This window comes from Abramis brama, assembly GCF_963993115.1.
Source record: "Abramis brama genome assembly, chromosome: 1".
NCBI lineage: Eukaryota > Metazoa > Chordata > Actinopteri > Cypriniformes > Leuciscidae > Abramis > Abramis brama.
Genome location: NC_139963.1, coordinates 78,857,382 through 78,881,562, shown reverse-complemented (window position 1 = coordinate 78,881,562; position 24,181 = coordinate 78,857,382). Strand labels below are relative to the sequence as shown.

At 40.3% G+C, this 24,181-nt stretch overlaps 1 protein-coding gene across 1 annotated transcript; it reads left to right on the top strand.

The window, feature by feature from the left end:
* Nucleotides 1-2,372: 2,372 nt before the first annotated feature.
* On the top strand, nt 2,373-23,555 carry LOC311088338 (uncharacterized protein). Its single transcript, XM_084122319.1, has 3 exons — nt 2,373-2,517; nt 16,021-17,627; nt 22,139-23,555. The coding sequence occupies exons 1-2, from the start codon at nt 2,418-2,420 to the stop codon at nt 17,607-17,609; spliced, it is 1,689 nt and encodes a 562-aa protein (XP_083978445.1). The 5' UTR covers nt 2,373-2,417; the 3' UTR covers nt 17,610-17,627; nt 22,139-23,555.
* The last annotated feature ends 626 nt before the right edge of the window (nt 23,556-24,181 follow it).

Here is a 24,181-nt window from a genome sequence, read left to right as displayed (position 1 = left end):
CCTATAAACCACCTATAAATCAGCTCTCTGTATGGTTCCAGAGATGGCTCTTCTCATTCAGCACTGCGGGAAAATAATTTGGCCTTAGAAAACCAGTAAAATCTAAAAAAAAAAAATCCATATTAATTTGTGAATATTTTAAATGTTTAATAAAGGGGCAAAACGTCATAAACAAGTCAAATGAGTCAAATAATAGTTTACAAACTATATATATAAAAAAAAGTTTACAGTCGTTTTTTTTCCACCACAGGTGACTTATATATAAAAATAGTAGCCTGTTTTTCAATTCTATTCTTCTATTTAAAGGATCTACAGAAACGCGATCGAATTGTCTGTTTTCTAGTCTACCAAAGTGCTGTAGCCTAGGCCTTTTAAAACTATAAAAAATTAAAAACACAATAACAACCCCAACAATAAACTATAAAAATGCAATATATCAATTTTGTTTCTTCATATTTCTATCTTTGTGTGGGCATTTGGCCCTCAAAATGTGGGTTAAACAACACACACACACACACACACACACACACACACACACACACAATATCATAAATCACAGACGCAGACGTCACGTCACGTTAGGCTATAAGACAGACGCAAGTGTCACGTTCATTGAGACGAGTGCATGTTGCACAGTCATATTAAAGAACCGATCGGAACGCCATAGAAGACAACACATAACGACTGAGGGAAACGACGCATAGCATAGACATGGAAGACGACGCATAGCAACGACAGAGTGAAACGACGCATAGCAACGACAGAGTGAAACGACGCATAGCAACGACAGAGTGAAAAAACACAGTCATGATATGCAGCATTGACACGCAAGACGACACAGTCAAACGACAAGGACAGATGACAGGAGTAAGTTGAGTGGACAAAGACAAAAGTTGAGTCATGTGGGCAATCACATAGACAGTAACCAGACACATAGACATGGAAGACGACACATAGCATAGACAGACAGACATAGACATAGACAGTGAACAGACACATAGACATGGAAGACGACACATAGCATAGACAGACATACATGGACATAGACAGTGAACAGACACATAGACATGGAAGACGACACATAGCATAGACAGACATACATGGACATAGACAGTGAACAGACACATAGACATGGAAGACGACACACAGCATAGACAGACAGACATAGACATAGACAGTGAACAGACACATAGACATGGAAGACGACACATAGCATAGACATACAGCATGTCGACAGAATTTTGGCACAAATGGAACCTCATAGTAAAATATCCAAAAACCACTAGGTCATTATTATATACTTTGTTTATTTGATTACTTACAATATCCCAAATGTTTCCAACTATTTGTAAACCGTGAGAAAATTGCGAATTTAAAGGAACACTTCGACTTTTGGGGACTTTAGCTTATTCACCGTATCCCCCAGAGTTAGATAAGTCCATACAAACCTTTTTTATCTCCGTGCGTGCTGTAAGTCTGTTTGACGCACCCACTGCTAGCCTAGCTTAGCTGGGAACTATTTTCTCAGAAGGCAAAGCACTGCTACTTGGGCGGAGTGATTAGCGCAGCACCCGAGAAGCGCCGTGGTGAGGAGCAGAGAGTTCGCTCAGAGTTGGAGTAATAGAGTCAGCAATTACTAGATAGTAAATGCAAAGTTTACAATCATGGGTGTTCGCTCTATTTTGAATTTTCTGTGATTATGATATGATATGGAAGGAGGGTTTGTTGATGAAATTAGATCAAATTGGAATAGACGGAAAATTGTATAATTGGATTAAAGAGTTTAATTGAAAGAAATATTAAAGTAAAGATTGGGAATATATATCAAGGAAAGGAATAATTGAATGGAACTCCTCAGGGTAGTGTTATATATTACTCTGTTGTTTATTATTATGATTAATGATGTATTTGCAACAATAGATAAGAATATAAATAAATCGCTGTTCGCGGATGATGGAGCTCTGTGGCTCAGAGGTAGGAATGTAAGTATATAAATATACTAGTAATATTAATAGATATATAAGTGATAAATATTCAGAGGAAAGAAGTAAGATAATTGAAGAATTTCAGATGAAAGATAATCAACAATTAACATTAAAGGTGATTTTACACTCAGTAGAAGGGCGTAGGTTAATAATACAGTTTTTGATCTATAGAATATAGATAGGCTATTAGTATTATTATTATAAGTATCATTATCCCTGATCTCTGGAATGTGATGGGCTTTGGCTGTAGATGAGGAGCTGAACACGCTGAAAGCTCGAGCCCTGATTGTTCTGGGAGTTGTGATATATTGTCTCTGAGCTATTGCCTACAGTAGATGGCGGTAATGCTCTTTTAAGAATGCGAGCCGCCAATAAGCCCGTAGAAGAAGAAGAAGACCTGAGGAATGCGGAAGTGACGCGTGTCGCGGAGCTATGAATGAGCGGGAGCAGCCGATAGTAGTTCTAGCAAACACCTACAGCTCCAGCACTGAACCATTCATTCATTTCCAGTGTTTACGAAGCACGCGCGCTGGTAAGTTGATGAATTTACTGTATATTTCACTTTTAAACACTTCAGCCGTCCTCTCATGAATCTAGGCAGTAGTTGTGTTTTATGTAGCCAGCTTTAGTTAGTATTTAATGGAAGAGAATAGTTAACTACAACTTAGTGACCAACACTTCACTACTGTTCGCTAGCAGTCAGAAATGTGTAAATTAAACCCTGAGGTCATAGTTAAATAATGTGATGTTGCACTTCATAGTTTTTCTGTCAGCCCTGTTTACATACATGAGGTGGTCATAATATTAGAAATACATCTGGATTATATAAAGCAAATAAGTACAGCAGCAGCACCCCCACAAACAATAAGACCTCAATGCTAAAACCTGTAAATGTGTGTAAAATCCTGAACATTATAGAAAAGCTGAATGTATGGCTGAGCATACAGGATCATAATGCAATAAACATATAATTTGCATATTGTGTTGGTGGATGAGCAAAATGATCATCCAGCTTCTTCCATAATGTTGTTGTGTAAGAATAACAATAGTGCTTTGTGTATATATGTTTTGTGTGTGTGTGTGTTCTCAATTAAAGGTACAGTATGTAAGATTTTTTTTGCACAGTGTGTATTTCCTGCAGTTGTGTACTTACAATATCACAAAAGTCTTTAAAATTTTGAAAAATGTCACCTGTCACTGACGCAATATCCGCGCTATCCTCGGTTTCCGCTCGTGCTGCCATAGACATGCCGTAACCATGGCGACAGACGTAGGCAACCGCGTAGTGTGTAACGTTTAGCGGCACGCTGTTCTTGTTTCGTTCAAACATTATGGACCATGGCAAGCAGACTATGGAACGAAAAAGGACTAAAACTAAAATGAGGCTCAATATCAGCATGGCGTTTTGGCAATATCAGCTAGCGTCCGCGACTAACCTGGACTCGACAGAGCTTCACGAGTTATGACTTGACAGCGACACCGCTCTTGAACATTCTTTATTAGACAGGTGAGCATAATGTTAACCTAATTAATGATATAAAGCTCAACATGATGAAATGTTAGAATTAGAGGTGGGCATAGATTATTTTTTTTAATTTAGATTAATCTACATTAATTTTGAAATGAATCTAGATTAAAATGGCTCATTTGAATTCTGCCGAAGGCATTCAGAATATGTGTGCTACCCAAATAATGACTATAAAAGTAAGTCTTTGAGAACGGGTTTCTCAAGCCAGGTGGCGCATTAGACCAGGGGCTCATCTCCTGTTTCCAAAATGCATCACAAACTGCTTGAGAAAGCTGTCCTACTTAAGACTGTAAAAGGTTACTACTGTACTGTTACCGTCCGTAGGCAACATTAGGTAGGCCTATGTTATTATCAACTACTATAGGCTATCAATTAGGGATGGGCGATATGGACGTAAAATCTATATTGTGATATACATTGCAGCCTCTTGCGATAACGATATACAGTATATTATAATAAAACCATTTCAGAACAGGTTACACAGACCCTGCTAAACAACTGCTAAAAGTATTTTTTTTTTAAAGGGTGTATTTGAGAACATATATTGTGCAAAACTGTAAGTATACAACATAATTTTGCAGATAAATAAAATTTAAGTACACTAGCTGCAGAGACTTAAGTAGGTCTAATGTTTATTATGGCTTGGAGTTTATGAAACCCCGAATTTAAAGTTAGAATATTGTCTAACTGATGTCTTTTCAGTTAAAAAGAAACACAACGACGATTCTTAAAATCGGGCGTAGACAGAGATTATGTGTTAACGTTACACCACTAAGATATATTGGGAATAATACGCGCACGCTGGTATTCAGTGATATCATGTTTCGTTTTGAATTTGAGGTGGTAGAACGGATTAGTCGTGTGTTAATTTACCGAACTGTCACTCCACACACTCTCTCTATAGTTTGCTGCTGATTGTCGGACGGCTTAAATCCGAACCAAGTCCAAATAATGGATGTTGCATGATCTTTTTCACCAGCTTTCACTTTCAGCTGTGTCTACTTACCGGTAAGATGACGACGAATATTCGTTGCAGCCGCGGGTTTACCTCGCGGCCGCGCGTCATCATAGTCTGTGTAGTATAGAGCAATCTCCCAACCCAACTTGGGGAATAGATTAACGGCGATATTTTTTTTTATCGCGCGATAAGAGTCTCGCGTTAACGCAGCGCGTTAACGCCGATAACGGCCCACCACTAGTTAGAATATGATCATGTTATTCTAATGTTGATCTAGCTTACTGCTAGTCTCATATACTCGACGCTGGCGATATGTTTATGCCCTAAATTAATGCATGTTTAACTAACTGTAGTTTTCTATGTACATTTCTATGTATTTTTTTTCTATGTACATTTATGCCATAAATTAATGCATGTTTAACTAACTGTATTTTTCTATGTACATTTCTGAAATGCACTTTCTGTAAAGCTGAGCAGCTTTGTATAGCGCTTTTCACAATACATATTGTTTCAAAGCACTTTGAAACAATATGTATTGTGAAAAGCGCTATACAAATAAATTTGAATTGAATTGAATTGAATATAGCAAACGAACTAACACATAGAATAACATTATAACTTTAACCTCTCTCAAATGCAGTTTAGTGTGATAGTGTAACGTTAGACCCAGTGAAACAGCGCTGCGTTTCCTCAAATTTAATTCGTCTGATGAACTGACCTGTGTGAGCACTTGCGGGAAGTTCGGTAGAAGGAAGTGTCCTTATTCCTTTATATCCGCGGGACTCGCGTGTGATATCTGTCTATTATTAGCAATCGTGACCTGGGGGCTGTTCCATAAAAGCCACTTAGAAAAGCGGGGATTAAACTCTAAAACCGGACTTGAATGAGCCTAACAAATAAGTTGGGGCTTAAGTGGTTCCATAAAAGGTAATTGAAGTTCACGCAATCTCACTAATTTGATCCAGGTTTATCAAGTCTAGATAATTGCTTGTGCACGCGTTTCTGAAGCAGCCCTAGAGGTCGATCGTGGATCAAATCGATCCACCATCAAACAGCCTATATTTTGTGCTGTTTTATGCGTTTGTGACATGTTTTTTTTTTCCTCAGTGCAAAACTTACATTTTACAGTTATATTCTCCATCTGTAAATGTTAGAAAGTCGAGCAAATGTATCCATTTTACTGCTAATCTTCATATTGAACGAGCGCCGCTGCGCGCATGCGCGGCAAATAGGAGCGCAATAATTCTGACTAAAATATACATTTTGCTTGGAAAATTAATATGCGATATTTTATAACACTAGAAATATCTTCTAATTATAATAATTTATCTTTAGGATGTTGGATAAGTTGCAGTGAACTTCTAGCGAACAGAAGTACTTCAGTGAACAGAAGTAGCCTAATGGGAAGATTTTTTTTTAAGAAACGAAATATATAAAGATACAAAATATAGTTTTGGGTATAGGACCTATGGTACTTAATAAATATGATGCATATTTATTTAGAATGCTGAGAATTACAGCTTTTAATGCAATATTTTTTTGGATAAAGCAAGAATCCCCAGTTTGAGTGGTTAGATTTAGTTTCTAGAATGTATTTTTTATATATTATACATATAATATAATATATTCTTAATGTACTTTACATTATAAAGAGGATAACATGAAATTAAGAGCAAATGTATACATTTTGAAAAGATATGTGCAACTCTAAAATCAAAGAATATTCCATAAAATAAAGGAATATATATTAGTCTACATTTATATTATACTATATATATATATTAAACTACATTTTTATATAACCCTCCCTCCCTTTTATTTCTAGGCTAGTTATTTGTTATTTTATTTATTTGCTTATTTTATATTGAATATTTGATATTCAAATAATATTAATGAATAACTATTAGGAATTATGTGTCATTATAAGAGTTTGATATAAATATGTGAATTTTACATTTTTATTAATATTTATTTATTGTTTTTTTGTCTTTTCCCCCTTAAATCATATGTAAAAGTGTCTAACTATGTACTTCTTGGTTATTGTTCTAATCATGTGTGTTGGTGGGTATTATCACAAAAGAAAAAAAGGAAAAGGAAAAATAAGGAATATTTATTGGGGGAAAATATGATGTCTTTACAGGAACTGTCAATTTGTATAATTGTGTTAAATGTGTATGAATTGAAAGACATAATAAAGTACATATATATATATACTAAAATATTTGTTATTTGGACATTAGATGTGCCTTATTTAGAGTTTTAAACCTACAAGTGTATTTTTATGATATATTCAAATGTAGGCTAATATACTGTCAATTACTAAGCTCAGATTCATCTTAGTTAAAATTCATACTGTGCTTTTGTAATTATTTTTAATTTTGTGATTTTAACTTCTGCTTTACAAAGCTTTTTTTTAGATTGTGTTCTAATGTTCTTCTAATAATCATAAACATGTACTACAGCTGCCAAACAAACCAGAGAGAAATGTATTCATAAGTCTATATTGTCTAATTTATCATAGTAGCCTTATTTAAGTTGATTTTCTGTATACTGTGCGTTTATTTTTGGACTAATAATGGTTAATAAAGTCCAATAATGGTATGAGAGAGTGTAAGTGGTAATATCATTGTGTTCTTGTTGGTCAGTGTTAGAGGATCTGTGTAACAACTGAGGCTTAGCCTGACAGTTAGCCTGCCCTGGACCAGGCTAGTTTCCCAGCATAAGTTGCCAGGGTAACTGAGTTTGAACTTTTTTAAGTTTGATTTATGAAACCGAATCTACCAAAAATAAGCCTGACTAACCGAAATAAGCCTGGCTTATACTCTAATCTTGGTTTATGGAACAGCCCCCAGATTTATACCACAGTCATGATAAAAACATCAATGTTTTCACTCATCCATTAACATTATTAGATCCATTAGCTTGACAGCAAATCCCATCATTCAGCTCGTCACAGGATAGCGACCCCTAGCGGTGAAAAAAAATACATATTGTAGCTTTAATTTTAAAATTATGTACTTCAGAAATCATTCTGATATGATGATCAAGAAACATTTCTCATTATTATCAATGTTGAAAAAAGATTTTTTTTTTTCATTTGTGCTGCGTTCGACACTATAGATCAAATACTCTTAGATCGACTACAAAATTAGCCCATGTATGACCATGTTATCACACTTCTCAGCCTCCCCGGGAAAGTCTATGCCAGGGTACTGGAGAGGAGAATCCGGCCGATAGTAGAACCTCGGATTCAGGAGGAACAGTGTGGTTTTTCGTCCCGGTCGTGGAACACTGGATCAGCTCTATACCCTCTACAGGGTGCTGGAGGGATCATGGGAGTTTGCCCAACCAGTCCACATGTGCTTTGTGGATTTGGAGAAGGCATTCGACTGTGTCCCTCGCAACGGCCTGTGGAGGGTGCTCCTGTAGTATGGGGTCCGGGGCCCTTTGCTAAGAGCTTGGTTCGCATTGCCGGCAGTAAGTCAGACTTGTTCCGGTGCGTGTTGGACTCCAGCAGGGCTGCCCTTTGTCGGTGGTTCTGTGCATAATTTTTATGGACAGAATTTCTAGGCGCAGTCAGGTGCCGGAGGGGGTCGGGTTTGGGAACAACGCGATATCATCTCTGCTCTTTGCGGATGATGTTGTCGTGCTGGCCCCATCAGACCAGGACCTGCCAGCATGCACTGGGACGGTTTGCAGCCGAGTGTGAAGCGGCTGGGATGAGAATCAGCACCTCCAAATCCGAGGCCATGGTCCTCATTTGGAAAAGGGTGGCTTGCCCACTTCAGGTTGGTGGAGAGTTCCTGCCTCAAGTGGAGGAGTTCAAGTATCTTGGGGTCTTGTTCACGAGTGAGGGAAGGATGGAACGGGAGATTGACAGACGGATCGGTGCAGCTTCTGCAGTAATGCGGTCGATGTACTGGTCTGTCGTGGTGAAGAAGGAGCTGAGCCGCAAGGTGAAGCTCTCGATTTACTGGTCAATCTACGTTCCTACTCTTACCTATGGTCATGAGCTTTGGGTCATGACCGAAAGGACAAGATCCCGGATACAGGCGGCCGAAATGAGCTTTCTCCGCAGGGTGGCTGGGCGATCCGTTAGAGATAGGGTGAGAAGCTCAGTCACTCGGGAGGAGCTCAGAGAGAGCCACTGCTCCTCCACATCGAGAGGGGCCAGCTGAGGTGGCTCGGGCATCTGTTCCGGATGCCTCCTGGACGCCTTCCCAGGAAGGTGTTCCGGGCATGTCCCACCGGGAGGAGACCCCGGGGAAGACCTAGTACACGCTGGAGGGATTATGTCTCCCGGCTGGCCTGGGAACACCTCTGTGTCCCCCCGGAAGAGCTAGAGGAAGTGTCTAGGGAGAGGGAAGTCTGGGCCCGGATAAGCGGAAGATGGATGGATGGATATATATATTTATATGTATTTAACAGTAGCATTGAAGAAAGTAATTAAATGAACAAATATGAAAATAAAACAAAACAGACTTCACTGTATAAATTATACATTGATACTTATTAAAGCTGCTATTAAAGTTATCAGTCAAGAGCAGTGAGTGATTTTCTCTTTGCATTTTGTTGTTTTAACATTTAAAGGGATAGTTGTTCTAAAAATTCAAATTGTCATAATTTACTCAATAAGTTTATCTCACTCGAATACATTTCTTTCTCCTGTTGAAAATAAAAGTTATTTGGAAGAATGTGGGTATCCAAACAGAGTTGATGTACCCCAGTGACTATATTTTTCTCCTATGTAAGTCAATGGGGACAAGCTGCTGTTTGGATAGCCACATTCAGCGCATCAGCACACAAATTAAATGTTTAACCGACAAGGCATTAAAGCACATGCAAATTATGAACTTTTGTGAACTGTTAGTGTCCCGTTCCGCTGCGTTAACATTTTATGTGAATATATGTTGCGTTGTTTAGTATGTTGTTGACAGAGGCGCCAGAACTGATATAATGCGCGACTCTATGATATTTCTTCAAAAGCAGATCGTGGAGACATTTTAATCGTCCACAATCAAAAATCGTCAAATCACACACCCCTAGTTTGGGGTCATGAGATGATCTTTTTTTTTTCTTCAAATTTTAGCCTTTCCATCACTTTGGTAAAGGTTCATCTTTGTCTCATCAGTCCATACAACTTTGCCCCAGAATGTTTGAGGCTTGTCTCTGTTCTTTTTGGCAAATTCCAGCCGGGCCTTCATATTCTTCTTGCTAATGAAATGTTTGCATCTTCTGGTGTAGCCTCTGTACTTTTGTTCATGAAGTCTTCTGCGAACAGTAGATTGTGATACCTTCACTCCTGCCCTCTGGAGGTTGTTGCTGATGTCACTAACAGTTTTTTAGGGTCTTTCTTTACAGCTCTCACAATGTTTCTGTAGTCAACTGCTGATGTTTTCCTTGGTCTACCCTTTCGAGGTCTGTTACTTAGTATACCAGAGGTTTCTTTCTTCCTCAGGACATTCCAAATGGTTGTACTGGCTATGGCCAATGTTTGTGCAATGGCTCTGATTGATTTTCCATTTTATCTTAGCTTCACTATTGCTTGTTTTTCACCCATGGACAGCTCTCTGGTTTTTATGTTGGTTACACGTCTGACTATAAATGCAGTCTGCACAGGCAAAACCAAAATCTGAAACAGACATTCAGCAGACATTCAGTGCTATTTGTTTGAATAATCAATGTAATAGGACACACCAGGGCAACAAAACACACCTGCCAGTCACATGTTCTGATACTTTTGGTCACATGAGCAATGGGTGAGTTCAAACAAAAGGTTATATCTTCTAAGTTGTGTATCACATCCAGATGTAAATACCTGGAAATAAAAGCTGAAATGTTGATCTCTACCCTCATATTCTTCTTTTGATGTCAAACCCAAATATTTTCAGTCTACAGAAAAATGAAAGGAATTGCCACTGTTCCAATACTTTTTGAGGGGACTGTATATCTCCAGATGACAATAAAAGATGGCAGATGCAAATTATCAATTCGTCACCATTCACTTGCCTTTTAGTGCTGCGTTTGATACTATAGATCACACAATACTCTTAGATCGACTACAAAATTATACTGGTTACACTTGGAAATATCATAAGGAAACATGGAATTAGTTTCCATTGTTATGCTGATGACACTCAAATATATATTTCATCACGGCCGGATGAAAACGCTAAATTATCCAAATTGACAGAGTGTGTTAAAGATATAAAAGATTGGATGACGCGTAATGTTCTTTTATTAAATCCAGACAAGACAGAGGTACTAATCATCGGTTTAAAAAAACACCCACAAAACCTCTCACACTACAACTTTAACATCGTAGGATGTCCTGTTACTTTATCCTCTACAGTAAAATACCTGGGTGTTATATTAGACTGCAACCTGTCTTTTGAAAATCATATTTCATATGTTACAAGAACAGCCTTTTTCCACCTTAGAAACATTGCTAAGCTACGTAACATGCTATCAGTTTATGATGCAGAAAAGTTAGTTCATGCATTCAAGACCCTGAGACTGATTACTGTAACGCCCGTTTCACACATACTCCGTTTGCAGTGCGTATGCGGTGCGTATTTTTTTCCGTACCCATGTTAACAGGTTAGAGCTTTCACACTGCACGCGGTTGCAGTCCGGCGATCCGTTCCAGTTGCGGTGCGTATACAGCAGTGCAGAGATCGTTTCCGCACCGAGTCTATTTTTGCTGTGCTGCAAACGCTGAATTAAAGTGACAGCGCATGTTTCGTGGTCAAAATGAACACAGATTGACCTGAAAATGTAGAAATTTCACCATAAATGCGATTAATGAAATAAAATGTAGTAAATCTCACCATAAATGTATTTAATTAAATAGGCCTACTACGTTTTTGGTAAAGCAAGGAAAGCTACTATTTACCTCAAGGCGACATAATGAACAACACATGTCACATTCGTGGAGGTGGAAAAACAAGTTGTGGCATGCAAGATTTATTGTATTAAAATTTAAATGAAAAAGAAAAGGCATGAGAATCGGCTGTTCTTATCAATTTAAAGTTTTAATTTAAAATGTTTGCGATTTTAATATAAGTAGCCTACATGGTTAAATATTTGACCACATGCTTGAGCAACTTAAGTAGAAGTAATGCATTGAATAATAGGCTACCGTTGCAATTGTGTTTAAACGTGCATACGTTTATTAAAGAGTATGTGTACAAAGATAATCGCAATGCTGAGACGTTAAGACCGCGGGTAAATCAAGGGAAAATACAATTTACTTCAACAAGGCATAATGAACAACACTCGTCTCATTCGTGGAGGTGGAAAAACAAGTTCTTTGTGACATGCAAGGTTTATTGTATAAAGATTTAAATTATGCAAAAGAAAAGGTATGAGTCTGCTGTTTTTGTCAATTTTAAGTTTTAAATTAAAATGTAGGCTATTCGATTTTAATATTTGTACATGGTAAAATATTTTACCACTTGCTTGAGCAACTTAATATATAATTATATAGAAGTAATGCATTTAATAATATGTTGTTTAAATTGTGTTTAAACGTGAATACGTCTATTAAAGAGTGTATAGGTGTACAAAGAGAATTGCAATGCTGACAAAAAAAACTTTTTTTAAATAAAAGTTGCTGATAACTTCTGGATTTGAAATACAAATAGCGAGTATGTATATGTGTTATAGCCTACAGCAGCGGATCAGTTACGCACTGCAAACACAGCATATGTGAAAGCACTATTGCATGTGCTGCTCCTGCACTGCATACGGACTGCAACCCGCACCGCACACGCACTGCACACGGATTATGTGTGAAACGGGCGTAATGCTTTATTAGCCGGTTGTCCTGCATCCTCAATAAACAAGCTACAGTTAGTCCAAAATGCCGCCGCTAGAGTTCTAACTAGATCAAGAAAATATGATCATATAACACCAATTTTATCATCACTGCATTGGTTACCTATAAAGTTCCGTATTATTATGACCGCCGCTAGCGAAAGCGGTCATATAGGGATTGTCAAAGGTGTTTTTTTTTTGTTTTTTTTTCCTATCCTCTAACTGAATTTTTCGTCAACGATACCAGGGACACCGAAGCACCGGGGAACATGAAATTTGGTGGGCATGTAGCCCCACTAGACTTCTACGGAAAAATTTCGTTTGGTCCCCGGGGGCCACTCCCCCCCCCCGCGCTGGGCCCCCCCAAACCCAAAAAAATGCAGTTTTTCCTAAATAACTACCTGAACCGTGGCACCGAGGATGAAGAAATTTTTATGGTATGTTGGTCTACTAGACTTTTACGGAAAAATTTCGTTTGGTCCCCGGGGGCCACTTCCCCCCCCGCGCTGGGGCCCCCGTACATTTTTCGTCAACGATACCAGGGACACCGAAGCACCGGGAACATGAAATTCGGTGGGCATGTAGCCCCACTACACTTCTACGGAAAAATTTCGTTTGGTCCCCGGGGGCCACTCCCCCCCCGCACTGGGCTCCCCCAAACCCAAAAAAATGCAGTTTTTCCTAAATAACTACCTGAACCGTGGCACCGAGGATGAAGAAATTTTTATGGTATGTTGGTCTACTAGACTTTTACGGAAAAATTTCGTTTGGTCCCCGGGGGCCACTTCCCCCCCCGCGCTGGGGCCCCCGTACATTTTTCGTCAACGATACCAGGGACACCGAAGCACCGGGGAACATGAAATTCGGTGGGCATGTAGCCTCACTACACTTCTACGGAAAAATTTCGTTTGGTCCCGCGCTGGGCCCCCCCAAACCCCAAAAAATGCAGTTTTTCCTAAATAACTACCTGAACCGTGGCACCGAGGATGAAGAAATTTTTATGGTATGTTGGTCTTAAGGGCCCACATCAACCTAGCCCATAATCACTCATTTGTGATTTGCGCCCCTCCCATAAAAAATGAAAATGCAATATTATTCTGCTTTAATCGCCCCTATCTTCAGTGGAGATGTTCAGAACTGCACCATATTTCATGTGTATGATTAACTTGACATCCTCTGGGGGTATCCTCTGCTAAGTTTCGTAGAATTTCATCCATGGGGGGGTATAAAATAAATTCATTTATGTGCACATTTAGTGACTGTACACTCATCGGCCTGTAGATGGTGCTGTTGAGCGAAGGGTTGCTGGTTTAGGATGATACTGTCACACACACACATGCAGGAATACAAACAAATGCAAGCATGCACACACACTGACATCCACACGCACAGACACACACCCATACACACACATACAAATCCACATGCACAGACACACACACACAAACACACACGCGCACACATGTATGCACACGTACGCACACATGATACTGTCACACACACACATGCAGGAATACAAACAAATGCAAGCATGCACAGACACACACCCATACACACACATACAAATCCACATGCACAGACACACACACACAAACACACACGCGCACACATGTATGCACACATATATGCACACATGTACGCACACATACATACACGCACAGACACATACACACACACACAGACACACACATACACAAACACACACAAACACACAGACAGACATGCACATACTACTACTTTTTTTAGGTATATACATAAACACGCAATACAGCCAAATTACTCCACGTCATTTATTTTTGTGGAAAGCCAGTGCAGGCCTGAGCGGCGGTCATATTTTGTACCGCCATGCGGTACATCTAGTTATAAGGTATTGCTACTGACTTATGAAGCTCTAAACGGCTTAGCTCCAGTCTATTTAAAGCAGCGCTCAGTAAGACTGGCTGTTTTCTCGCAGGTTTCTCTCTCGAGCTCCCCCTACAGTGTCGGAGTATATATATTTTTGAGAAAACTGTCGTAAACTCGTTGTCAACTATCCCCCCTCCCATCTCGCTCAGGCCATGTGCGTTTGTTTTCAGAGAAGCCGGCGAACAAACGGAGCCATGTCAACTGAAGTATGATTCTCAGAAGAATATCATATAAATGTTGAGATAGTGTATATTTTTATAGTGTTGCCAAACGTAATCAGTAACATTATGGCGAAAAACAATACTATAAGAAATATCTCCGCTATTTATTTATTTTTAGTTTAGACTATAGCTATAGCTACTTAGGTTATGCATTATCAAAATAAATGTTACACATTCTTTTAGAATTTTGACGGTGATCCGAGTTGTCCATCATAACGATTGACCAAACAAAGTCAAACACGTAGCCAGCTAGTTTGTTTATTTATTTTGCAAGAATACGTACTATGGTATAAGGCTATAATTTATTCGTTCATAACGTTTGGTTTGAAATTTCATAAGTTGTATTGCTAGCTAACATAGATCTGTGAACATGCAACATATAACGTTACTAATTCTGAGGCAGACGGCAAGCTAAACTAAAGCATAATTTGAAGAATTTAATATCGATTTATAGGCGATCTCAGTAACACAAATAAAACCTGATAGAGGAATGGACAAAACACTACAGAAAACACGTTTGTTTACTAATGAAAATGCTAACATCTAAGTTACAGTATCTAGCGTACTAGTAAGCCCGTACGTAACAGACAGCGACCATATAAAAACCTAAACAGACAATAGCAAACATCCTGAGGTCAAAATTACAAGAAATTCAAACATTAAACACAGTTTATTCTAAAGATACAAGTGCAACAGCAAGAAGGCCAGGTCAGCGTCGGTTTTGCAGGCTTCGGTTTCTTTCTGTTCTCTCCATTCTGAAAAAGCCGGTCCAATATTAATTCTAGTCTGACTTCACGCTTGGTCAGTCTCCCGTTTCCTCTTTCTTTGGTCCTCTGACAAAGATTTCCTAGCTTTCTGCTTCTTTTTTACATGTTTAGCCATTACGAAAACTTGAAGAACTCAATAGCGTTACCTTGTTCTTATAGCTAGCCGGATGGGTGGGGGCGTGTATGCGTGCAGTGCCGTAAAGCAATTTGTTACCTCGCGAGACCTGATATCACACGATACTTCCTAACACTGAGGCCGGCGGCCCGCCAGCCCAAAGTTGCAAGGGTGGTTTTGCGGCTCACAGGCACCAGGGGGGTGCGAGACGACCACCATTCAACCCGAAATCAGTAATATAACCATTACAATGACTCCAAAGCTGTTCTGTTAAGGTAAAAAAGTTACTTAGTTCACCTTTAACGGATCTTCTATCGCCCTATAATCCATCGCGCTCTTTAAGATCACTAAATTCGAGGCTTTTGGTCATATACCCAGGATATCCAGATCCACCAAAGGAGGGAGAGCAGACTCGCTCTCCCAGTTTAAAACTAGATTAAAGACGCATCTCTTCAGCCAGGCATTCATTTAATACTTTTAATCTTACAGTTAAATCCGACCTCTAGTTCATAAACGCCAGAGGAGAACTGGCCCCGACTGAGCCTGGGTTCTCCCAAGGTTTTTTTTTTCTCCATTAGGTCACCTGATGGAGTTTTTCGGTTCCTTGCCCCTTTCTACCATTACATTAGGGCTCACTTTCATGTCCTTTCACTTTATATTTCTCTCGGTTAATTATTTTGATGTACTGAAAATTACATTTAATATTTTTTTCTTTCCTGTCAGACCTGATGGAAATGAAGGAAGAGAGTGAAGAACTGAGTGAAGTGAAGGAGGAGAGTGAAGAACTGAGTGAAGTGAAGGAGGAGAGTGAAGAACTGAGTGAAGTGAAGGAGGAGAGTGAAGAACTGAGTGAAGTGAAGGAGAGTGAAGAACTGAGTGAAGTGAAGGAGAGTGAAGAACTGAGTGAAGTGAAGGAGGAGATTGAAGAACTGAGTGAAGTGAAGGAGGAGAGTGAAGAACTGATGGAAGTGAAGGAGGAGAGTGAAGAACTGAGTGAAGTGAAGGAGGAGAGTGAAGTGAAGGAGGAGAGTGAAGAACTGATTGAAGTGAAGGAGGAGACTGAAGAACTGAGTGAAGTGAAGGAAGAGAGTGGAGAACTGACATTTTTAAAGGAAAGAAGAGCCAAGAAATCTTTCACCTGCACTCAGTGTGGAAAGAGTTTCACAACCAAACAAAATATTGAGCGTCACATGAGGATCCACACCGAAGAGAAGTCGTTCTCATGTGATCAATGTGGCAGAACATTTCCTAGTACATCAGTCCTGAAGACACACCTGACAGTTCATACTAAGGAGAAGCCACATTCATGTTCTGTGTGTGGAAAGAGTTTTTCACTTCTGCTGTATTTACATAAACATCAGAAAATTCATACTGTTGTGACAGAGTACATGTGCTTTGAGTGTGAGAAGACTTTTACTACAGCAAACAGTTTAAAACTGCACCAGAGAATCCACACTGGAGAAAAACCTTACAAGTGTTCACACTGTGACAAGAGATTCAGGAATTCATCATCTCTGAAAACACATGAGAGAATCCACACTGGAGAACAACCTTACAAGTGTTCACACTGCGACAAGAGATTCAGTCAGTCATTCTCTCTGAAAACACATGAGATGATCCACACTGGAGAGAAACCTTACAAGTGTTCACACTGTGACAAGAGATTCAGGGAGTCATTCTATCTGAAAACACATGAGAGAATCCACACTGGAGAACAACCTTACAAGTGTTCACACTGCGACAAGAGATTCAGTCATTTATCATCTCTGAAAACACATGAGATTATCCACACTGGAGAACAACCTTACAAGTGTTCACACTGCGACAAGATATTCAGGCAGCCATCATCTCTGAAATCACATGAGATGATCCACACTAGAGAGAAACCTTACAAGTGTTTACACTGTGACAAGAGATTCAGTCATTCATCATCTCTGAAAAGACATGGGATGATCCACACTGGAGAGAAACCTTACAAGTGTTCACACTGCGACAAGAGTTTCAGTCAGTCATCAACTCTGAAAACACATGAGATGATCCACACTGGAGAACAACCTTACAAGTGTTCACACTGTGACAAGAGATTCAGTCATTCATCAACTCTGAAAACACATGAGATGATCCACACTGGAGAACAACCTTACAAGTGTTCACACTGTGACAAGAGATTCAGTCGATCAGTACATCTGAAAAGACATGAGAGGATCCACACTGGAGAGAAGCTGTACGCGTGTGATCAGTGTGGGAAGAGTTTCTCTATTAAAAGTCACCTGAATCTACACATGAAGATCCACACTGGAGAAACCACTTAAACACAGTCTGAGATCACGGTAAGTATTTTATTTTCATGTGCTAAGAAACAAAGCTCTTCTGTGTAAGTTAGCCACACATCACCCTATAGCCAAATCTCTCCTCTCCACCTATAGCCGGTGTGTGGTGAGCACAGGACACTTTGTTGATTGATATCTATTAACTTGTGTTCAACCGACAGGAATGTCTATTATGTCAGTTCAGATCAATGCAAAAAAAACACAAATTCGCTCTGACAGTAGGTGGCGCTCCCGCTCATGTAAAGCAGAAATACAGCACTAGACAGGGCTCTAGACTGCAACTAAATGGTCACATTTTGCGACCTTTTTTTTTTCCTGGCACACGGCAAACAAAAGCAGAATGAAACCACGCTACTTGTTTGAGCTGCGCAGCGCAGAGAGTTTATCAGCTCAGAGCAATACTAGACAGCGGTTTACTCATGGGCCGATCTCGATCACACAACACCATTACTACACAGAGCTGGCAGATTCATGCTACTGCTAACCCGGACGTCGAAGTCACTTCATTGATTTTGATTTCAAACTGGTACAACCAACATATAATTAGTGCATTCCAGGAACTGGGCGTCGTTACACTACATCCTTATGCATCGCTTTCTGCCAGGACTTTTTCGACAGATCTGATGCCATCACTAGGCTGATTTAAGAATTGAATTTAGGCTGCTATATTTAACAGTGAGTTCATTTAATTCAGGTGTGAGGATGGTGGATCAGGAAAGACAGAGGAAGGCAACAGGTAGGTCTAACTTTAGGGCGAAGTGTAGGGGAGGTCGGCGATGGCATCAAGGACAGATGAGACCAGTGAAGACATCAGGTAGGAGTTCTATTAGTTAGACCACACAAAACTAAATGTCCAGTATGGTCTGAAGTTCTGTTGACCAACCTATTCAATGTGTCCTTTTTGAGTAAAAATAGTGCAGACAGAGGTGGAAAGCCACTCACCACTGAGGAGGAATTGGAGGAGAATGTGGAAAAGAGATGTGAAGATGAGGTTTACATTTAGTCATTTTGCAGACGCTTTTTATCCAAAGTGACTTATAACTGAGGACTCAAGCAAGCGAGGCAAAAAACTATGCAAGAAAGTGCTCAAAATACAAAGTTCAGGCATTGTTCAGAGTAGGTGGAAGAGAATGTGGAACAGAGAGGTGAAGAGGAGAGGGAGGTGGAAATGGAACAGAGAGGTGAAGAGGAGAGGGAGGTGGAAGAGAATGTGGAACAGAGGTGAAGAGGAGAGGGAGGTGGAAATGGAACAGAGGTGAAGAGGAGAATGAGGTGGAAATGGAACAGAAAGGTGAAAAGGAGAGGGAGGTGGAAATGGAACAGAGAGGTGAAGAGGAGAGGGAGGTGGAAGAGAATGTGGAACAGAGGTGAAGAGGAGAGGGAGGTGGAAATGGAACAGAGAGGTGAAGAGGAGAATGAGGTGGAAGAGAATGTGGAACAGAGGAGAGGGAGGTGGAAATGGAACAGATAGGTGAAGAGGAGAATGAGGTGGAAGAGAATGTGGAACAGAGGTGAAGAGGAGAGGGAGGTGGAAATGGAAAAGAGAGGTGAAGAGGAGAGGGAGGTGGAAGAGAATGTGGAACAGAGGTGAAGAGGAGAGGGAGGTGGAAATGGAACAGAAAGGTGAAAAGGAGAGGGAGGTGGAAATGGAACAGAGGTGAAGAGGAGAGGGAGGTGGAAATGGAACAGAGAGGTGAAGAGGAGAATGAGGTGGAAGAGAATGTGGAACAGAGGTGAAGAGGAGAGGGAGGTGGAAATGGAACAGAGGTGAAGAGGAGAGGGAGGTGGAAATGGAACAGAGAGGTGAAGAGGAGAATGAGGTGGAAGAGAATGTGGAACAGAGGTGAAGAGGAGAGGGAGGTGGAAATGGAACAGAGGTGAAGAGGAGAGGGAGGTGGAAATGGAACAGAGAGGTGAAGAGGAGAATGAGGTGGAAGAGAATGTGGAACAGAGGTGAAGAGGAGAGGGAGGTGGAAATGGAACAGAGGTGAAGAGGAGAGGGAGGTGGAAATGGAACAGAGAGGTGAAGAGGAGAATGAGGTGGAAGAGAATGTGGAACAGAGGTGAAGAGGAGAGGGAGGTGGAAATGGAACAGAGGTGAAGAGGAGAGGGAGGTGGAAATGGAACAGAGAGGTGAAGAGGAGAATGAGGTGGAAGAGAATGTGGAACAGAGGTGAAGAGAAGAATGAGGTGGAAATGGAACAGAGGTGAAGAGGAGAGGGAGGTGGAAGAGAATGTGGAACAGAGAGGTGAAGAGGAGAGGGAGGTGGAAATGGAACAAAGGTGAAGAGGAGAGGGAGGTGGAAATGGAACAGAAAGGTGAAGAGGAGAGGGAGGTGGAAATGGAACAGAAAGGTGAAGAGGAGAGGGAGGTGGAAATGGAACAGAGGTGAAGAGGAGAATGAGGTGGAAGAGAATGTGGAACAGATGTGAAGAGGAGAGGGAGGTGGAAATGGAACAGAGGTGAAGAGGAGAGGGAGGTGGAAATGGAACAGAGAGGTGAAGAGGAGAATGAGGTGGAAGAGAATGTGGAACAGAGGTGAAGAGAAGAATGAGGTGGAAATGGAACAGGTGAAGAGGAGAGGGAGGTGGAAGAGAATGTGGAACAGAGAGGTGAAGAGGAGAGGGAGGTGGAAATGGAACAAAGGTGAAGAGGAGAGGGAGGTCGAAATGGAACAGAGAGGTGAAGAGGAGAGGGAGGTGGAAATGGAACAGAGAGGTGAAGAGGAGAGGGAGGTGGAAATGGAACAGGTGAAGAGGAGAGGGAGGTGGAAGAGAATGTGGAACAGAGAGGTGAAGAGGAGAGGGAGGTGGAAATGGAACAAAGGTGAAGAGGAGAGGGAGGTCGAAATGGAACAGAGAGGTGAAGAGGAGAGGGAGGTGGAAATGGAACAGAGAGGTGAAGAGGAGAGGGAGGTGGAAATGGAACAGAAAGGTGAAGAGGAGAGGGAGGTGGAAATGGAACAGAGAGGTGAAGAGGAGAGGGAGGTGGAAGTGAATGTGGAACAGAGAGGTGAAGAGGAGAATGAGGTGGGAGAGAATGTGGAACAGAGGTGAAGAGAAGAGGGAGGTGGAAATGGAACAGAAAGGTGAAGAGGAGAGGGAGGTGGAAATGGAACAGAGAGGTGAAGAGGAGAGGGAGGTGGAAGTGAATGTGGAACAGAGAGGTGAAGAGGAGAGGGAGGTATAAGAGAATGTGGAACAGAGGTGAAGAGGAGAGGGAGGTGGAAATGGAACAGAGGTGAAGAGGAGAGGGAGGTGGAAATGGAACAGAGAGGTGAAGAGGAGAGGGAGGTGGAAGTGAATGTGGAACAGAGAGGTGAAGAGGAGAGGGAGGTATAAGAGAATGTGGAACAGAGGTGAAGAGGAGAGGGAGGTGGAAATGGAACAGAGGTGAAGAGGAGAGGGAGGTGGAAATGGAACAGAGGTAAAGAGGAGAATGAGGTGGGAGAGAATGTGGAACAGAGGTGAAGAGGAGAATGAGGTGGGAGAGAATGTGGAACAGAGGTGAAGAGGAGAGGGAGGTGGAAATGGAACAGAGGTGAAGAGGAGAGGGAGGTGGAAGAGAATGTGGAACAGAGAGAGGTGAAGAGGAGAGGGAGGTGGAAGAGAATGTGGAACAGAGAGAGGTGAAGAGGAGAGGGAGGTGGAAATGGAACAAAGGTGAAGAGGAGAGGGAGGTGGAAATGGAACAGAGGTGAAGAGGAGAGGGAGGTGGAAGAGAATGTGGAACAGAGGTGAAGAGGAGAGGGAGGTGGAAATGGAACAAAGGTGAAGAGGAGAGGGAGGTGGAAATGGAACAGAGAGGTGAAGAGGAGAGGGAGGTGGAAATGGAACCGAAGTGAAGAGGAGAGGGAGGTGGAAATGGAACAGAGGTGAAGAGGAGAATGAGGTGGAAATGGAACAGAGGTGAAGAGGAGAATGAGGTGGAAATGGAACAGAGGTGAAGAGGAGAGGGAGGTGGAAATGGAACAGAGGTGAAGAGGAGAATGAGGTGGAAATGGAACAGAGGTGAAGAGGAGAGAGAGGTGGAAGAGAATGTGGAACTGAGGTAAATGTGGCATTACATGACATTGTTTACAAGCTGTTTTACTGACGTCTTTCCACAGTTGAAACACTGATTGAGCGATTCCATGTGACATGATACGGATTTCGATAAGTTGTACTCTATCATTTAACACACTTTCAGATGCTCATTCAGCATTCTGAACAAGCATGCAACATTTTATGGAGATCGGATCATAGGTGGCGCTATAACTGTTAAAAAGCTTTAAAAAACACATATTTCATTAGTAAATTGCCTTGTCTGCTTAAAGGCCTTAAAATGCTTGAACCCTGATAAATGCTGCTTGCAGCTTTAATTATCATTATTATTATTGCAAGTGACTTGATGTTTTTTTTCAGTTCATAATCAATTAGCATTCATCTGCAACTTCTACAATTCAACATAACAATTTTAAAGTTCTGAGCTTCATTTCACTAAGTTTTCTTTCTACCACTGTGATTTTCAGGTGCTTAAGATGAACAAGATGATCAGGAGTGTCTGAGGATTGCTCTGATCGGGAAGACAGGAAATGGGAAGAGTGCAACAGGAAACAGTATTCTGGGAAGAGATGAGTTTGTCAGTGAATTAAGACTAGATTCATTCACCACAGTTTGTGAAAAGAGAGTTGGTGAAGTTGATGGTCGATCAGTAACTGTTGTTGATACTCCAGGTCTCTTTGACACGACACTGACGAATGATCAAGCATTAAAATAAATATTGAAATGTATTTCCATGTTGTCACCTGGACCTCATGTGTTCATCATTGTGTTGAGTTTGGGAAGATTTACAAGAGAGGAGATGGACACAGTAGATCTGATAAAGAAGATCTTTAGTCCAAGAGCTGCTCAGTTCAGCAACAAAAGAGTGAGAGAGAACAAATGAAGAAGATGATGGCAGATCTTCAAAGAGAGAAAACAACATGGTATGAAATGTAATTATACAGGATGCGGGAGAAATATGATGACAGAACTAAAGCAGAGGAAATGTATAATGAGCAGATTTGGGATAAGCTAGAGGAAGAACATGATGGATATGAGTTACTGCAAGAACAGAGTGAAATCGATTGTCGAGTTCACGCGCATATGTTTAGTTACCTATGATCATGCGCGTGAACCCGACAATTGATTACTGTGGACTTTGACCAAAAACAATGTAAATACAGGTATGAGCGCTGGCTAAATAAATATAATTTTTATTCATATCTTTCTCATCTACTGTAGTCAGATTCACCCGTGTTCACTCTGAAGGAATCACTCACATTGGCTGTGCACTTGTAATGACACATCAAGGATGTTAAGAGGCTAAAAGCAGGTTTAAAATTTGCCCTATTGAAGTCAACAGGGTGCAAATGTTAAAAAGAGGATAACACGGTGTAGGCAACACCGATTTTATGTCGTTGTTCTCCAAATGTACAAAAAATGAGCTCAATGTTAAAATTGACCGGAGTTCTCCTTTAAGTGATAAATCTCTTAAAATCATTCTATGGGATGGTATGGGAAGAAGGGATTTTACCTAAGAGATGGAAAGAAGCTGTAATAATTCCCATTAAAAAACAGGTAAAGATCCAAGTATTCCTTTAAACTACAGACCGATAGCATTAACGCCACATCTAGGTAAAGTTATGGAAAAAATGATTACAGATCGAGAATAATGCTTTTTCCCCATATGGTTTTAGACATGGAAAGGGAACAATGGACTCTATTATTAATAATAATCAGATATAAGCAAAGCTTTGACGAATAAAGAAACTCTAATAGCAGTTTTCTGTGATTATGATATGTTATGGAAGGAGGATTTGACTCCTTAATAGATATTTCAGCATTGTTTTTTGTTACAATTTATGCAGCAACAGTAATAGATGAATTTATGACAAGAGCGCACCTCAAAAAATCTACATCATAACAGGCGTTTCTGGCGTTTGTCACAAAAAGTCGACACACACTTTTAATAAATGAAACTTTGGTTTTCATGCTAAAAGTTCATAATAAACCATTTAATCTAGTATTTGTCAATCATTTTTTTTATAAAATAATATCCTCTAAAAAGTATAATATACATATTATCCTCTGAAATATAATATTATCTTTTTATTGCCTTTTTTATTACATCACATATTTTAGTAGTTATCATAAATTAGATATCATTTGAAAGCTTATGATCTCAGAATTCATCCTGTGAAAACTGTTTTGAAATTGGACATTGTGTTACCATAGAAACGGTACTCTAAATTATTTTAGCAGGCTCCTCCCCTTTTGGGCGTCGTCATGTTTCATAATTTATGATCAAAATATTTTCTAATCTTGACAAAACACATATTGTCAGAAAGGTCTGAGTCTCAAGGTTCCATATTTTGTGACAGACGTGATATTTGGACAAAAATGTATTCATTTGTTATGGTAGAAAGGCATTCAGTTAAACTCAATGGAATTCAATGACACCCGGTGGCTATTTTTGGTAATACGCCTAAACAAAATCTCATGGGAACTTCAATTTTTGTGATATCAACTTC

Bases quoted from the DNA above. Each gene is read 5' to 3' on its own strand.
- LOC311088338 (XM_084122319.1), top strand. From the start codon at position 2,418: ATGAATGAGCGGGAGCAGCCGATAGTAGTTCTAGCAAACACCTACAGC. The intron at 2,518-16,020 runs GTAAGTTGATGA...CTTTCCTGTCAG, and splicing joins TTTACGAAGCACGCGCGCTG to ACCTGATGGAAATGAAGGAA.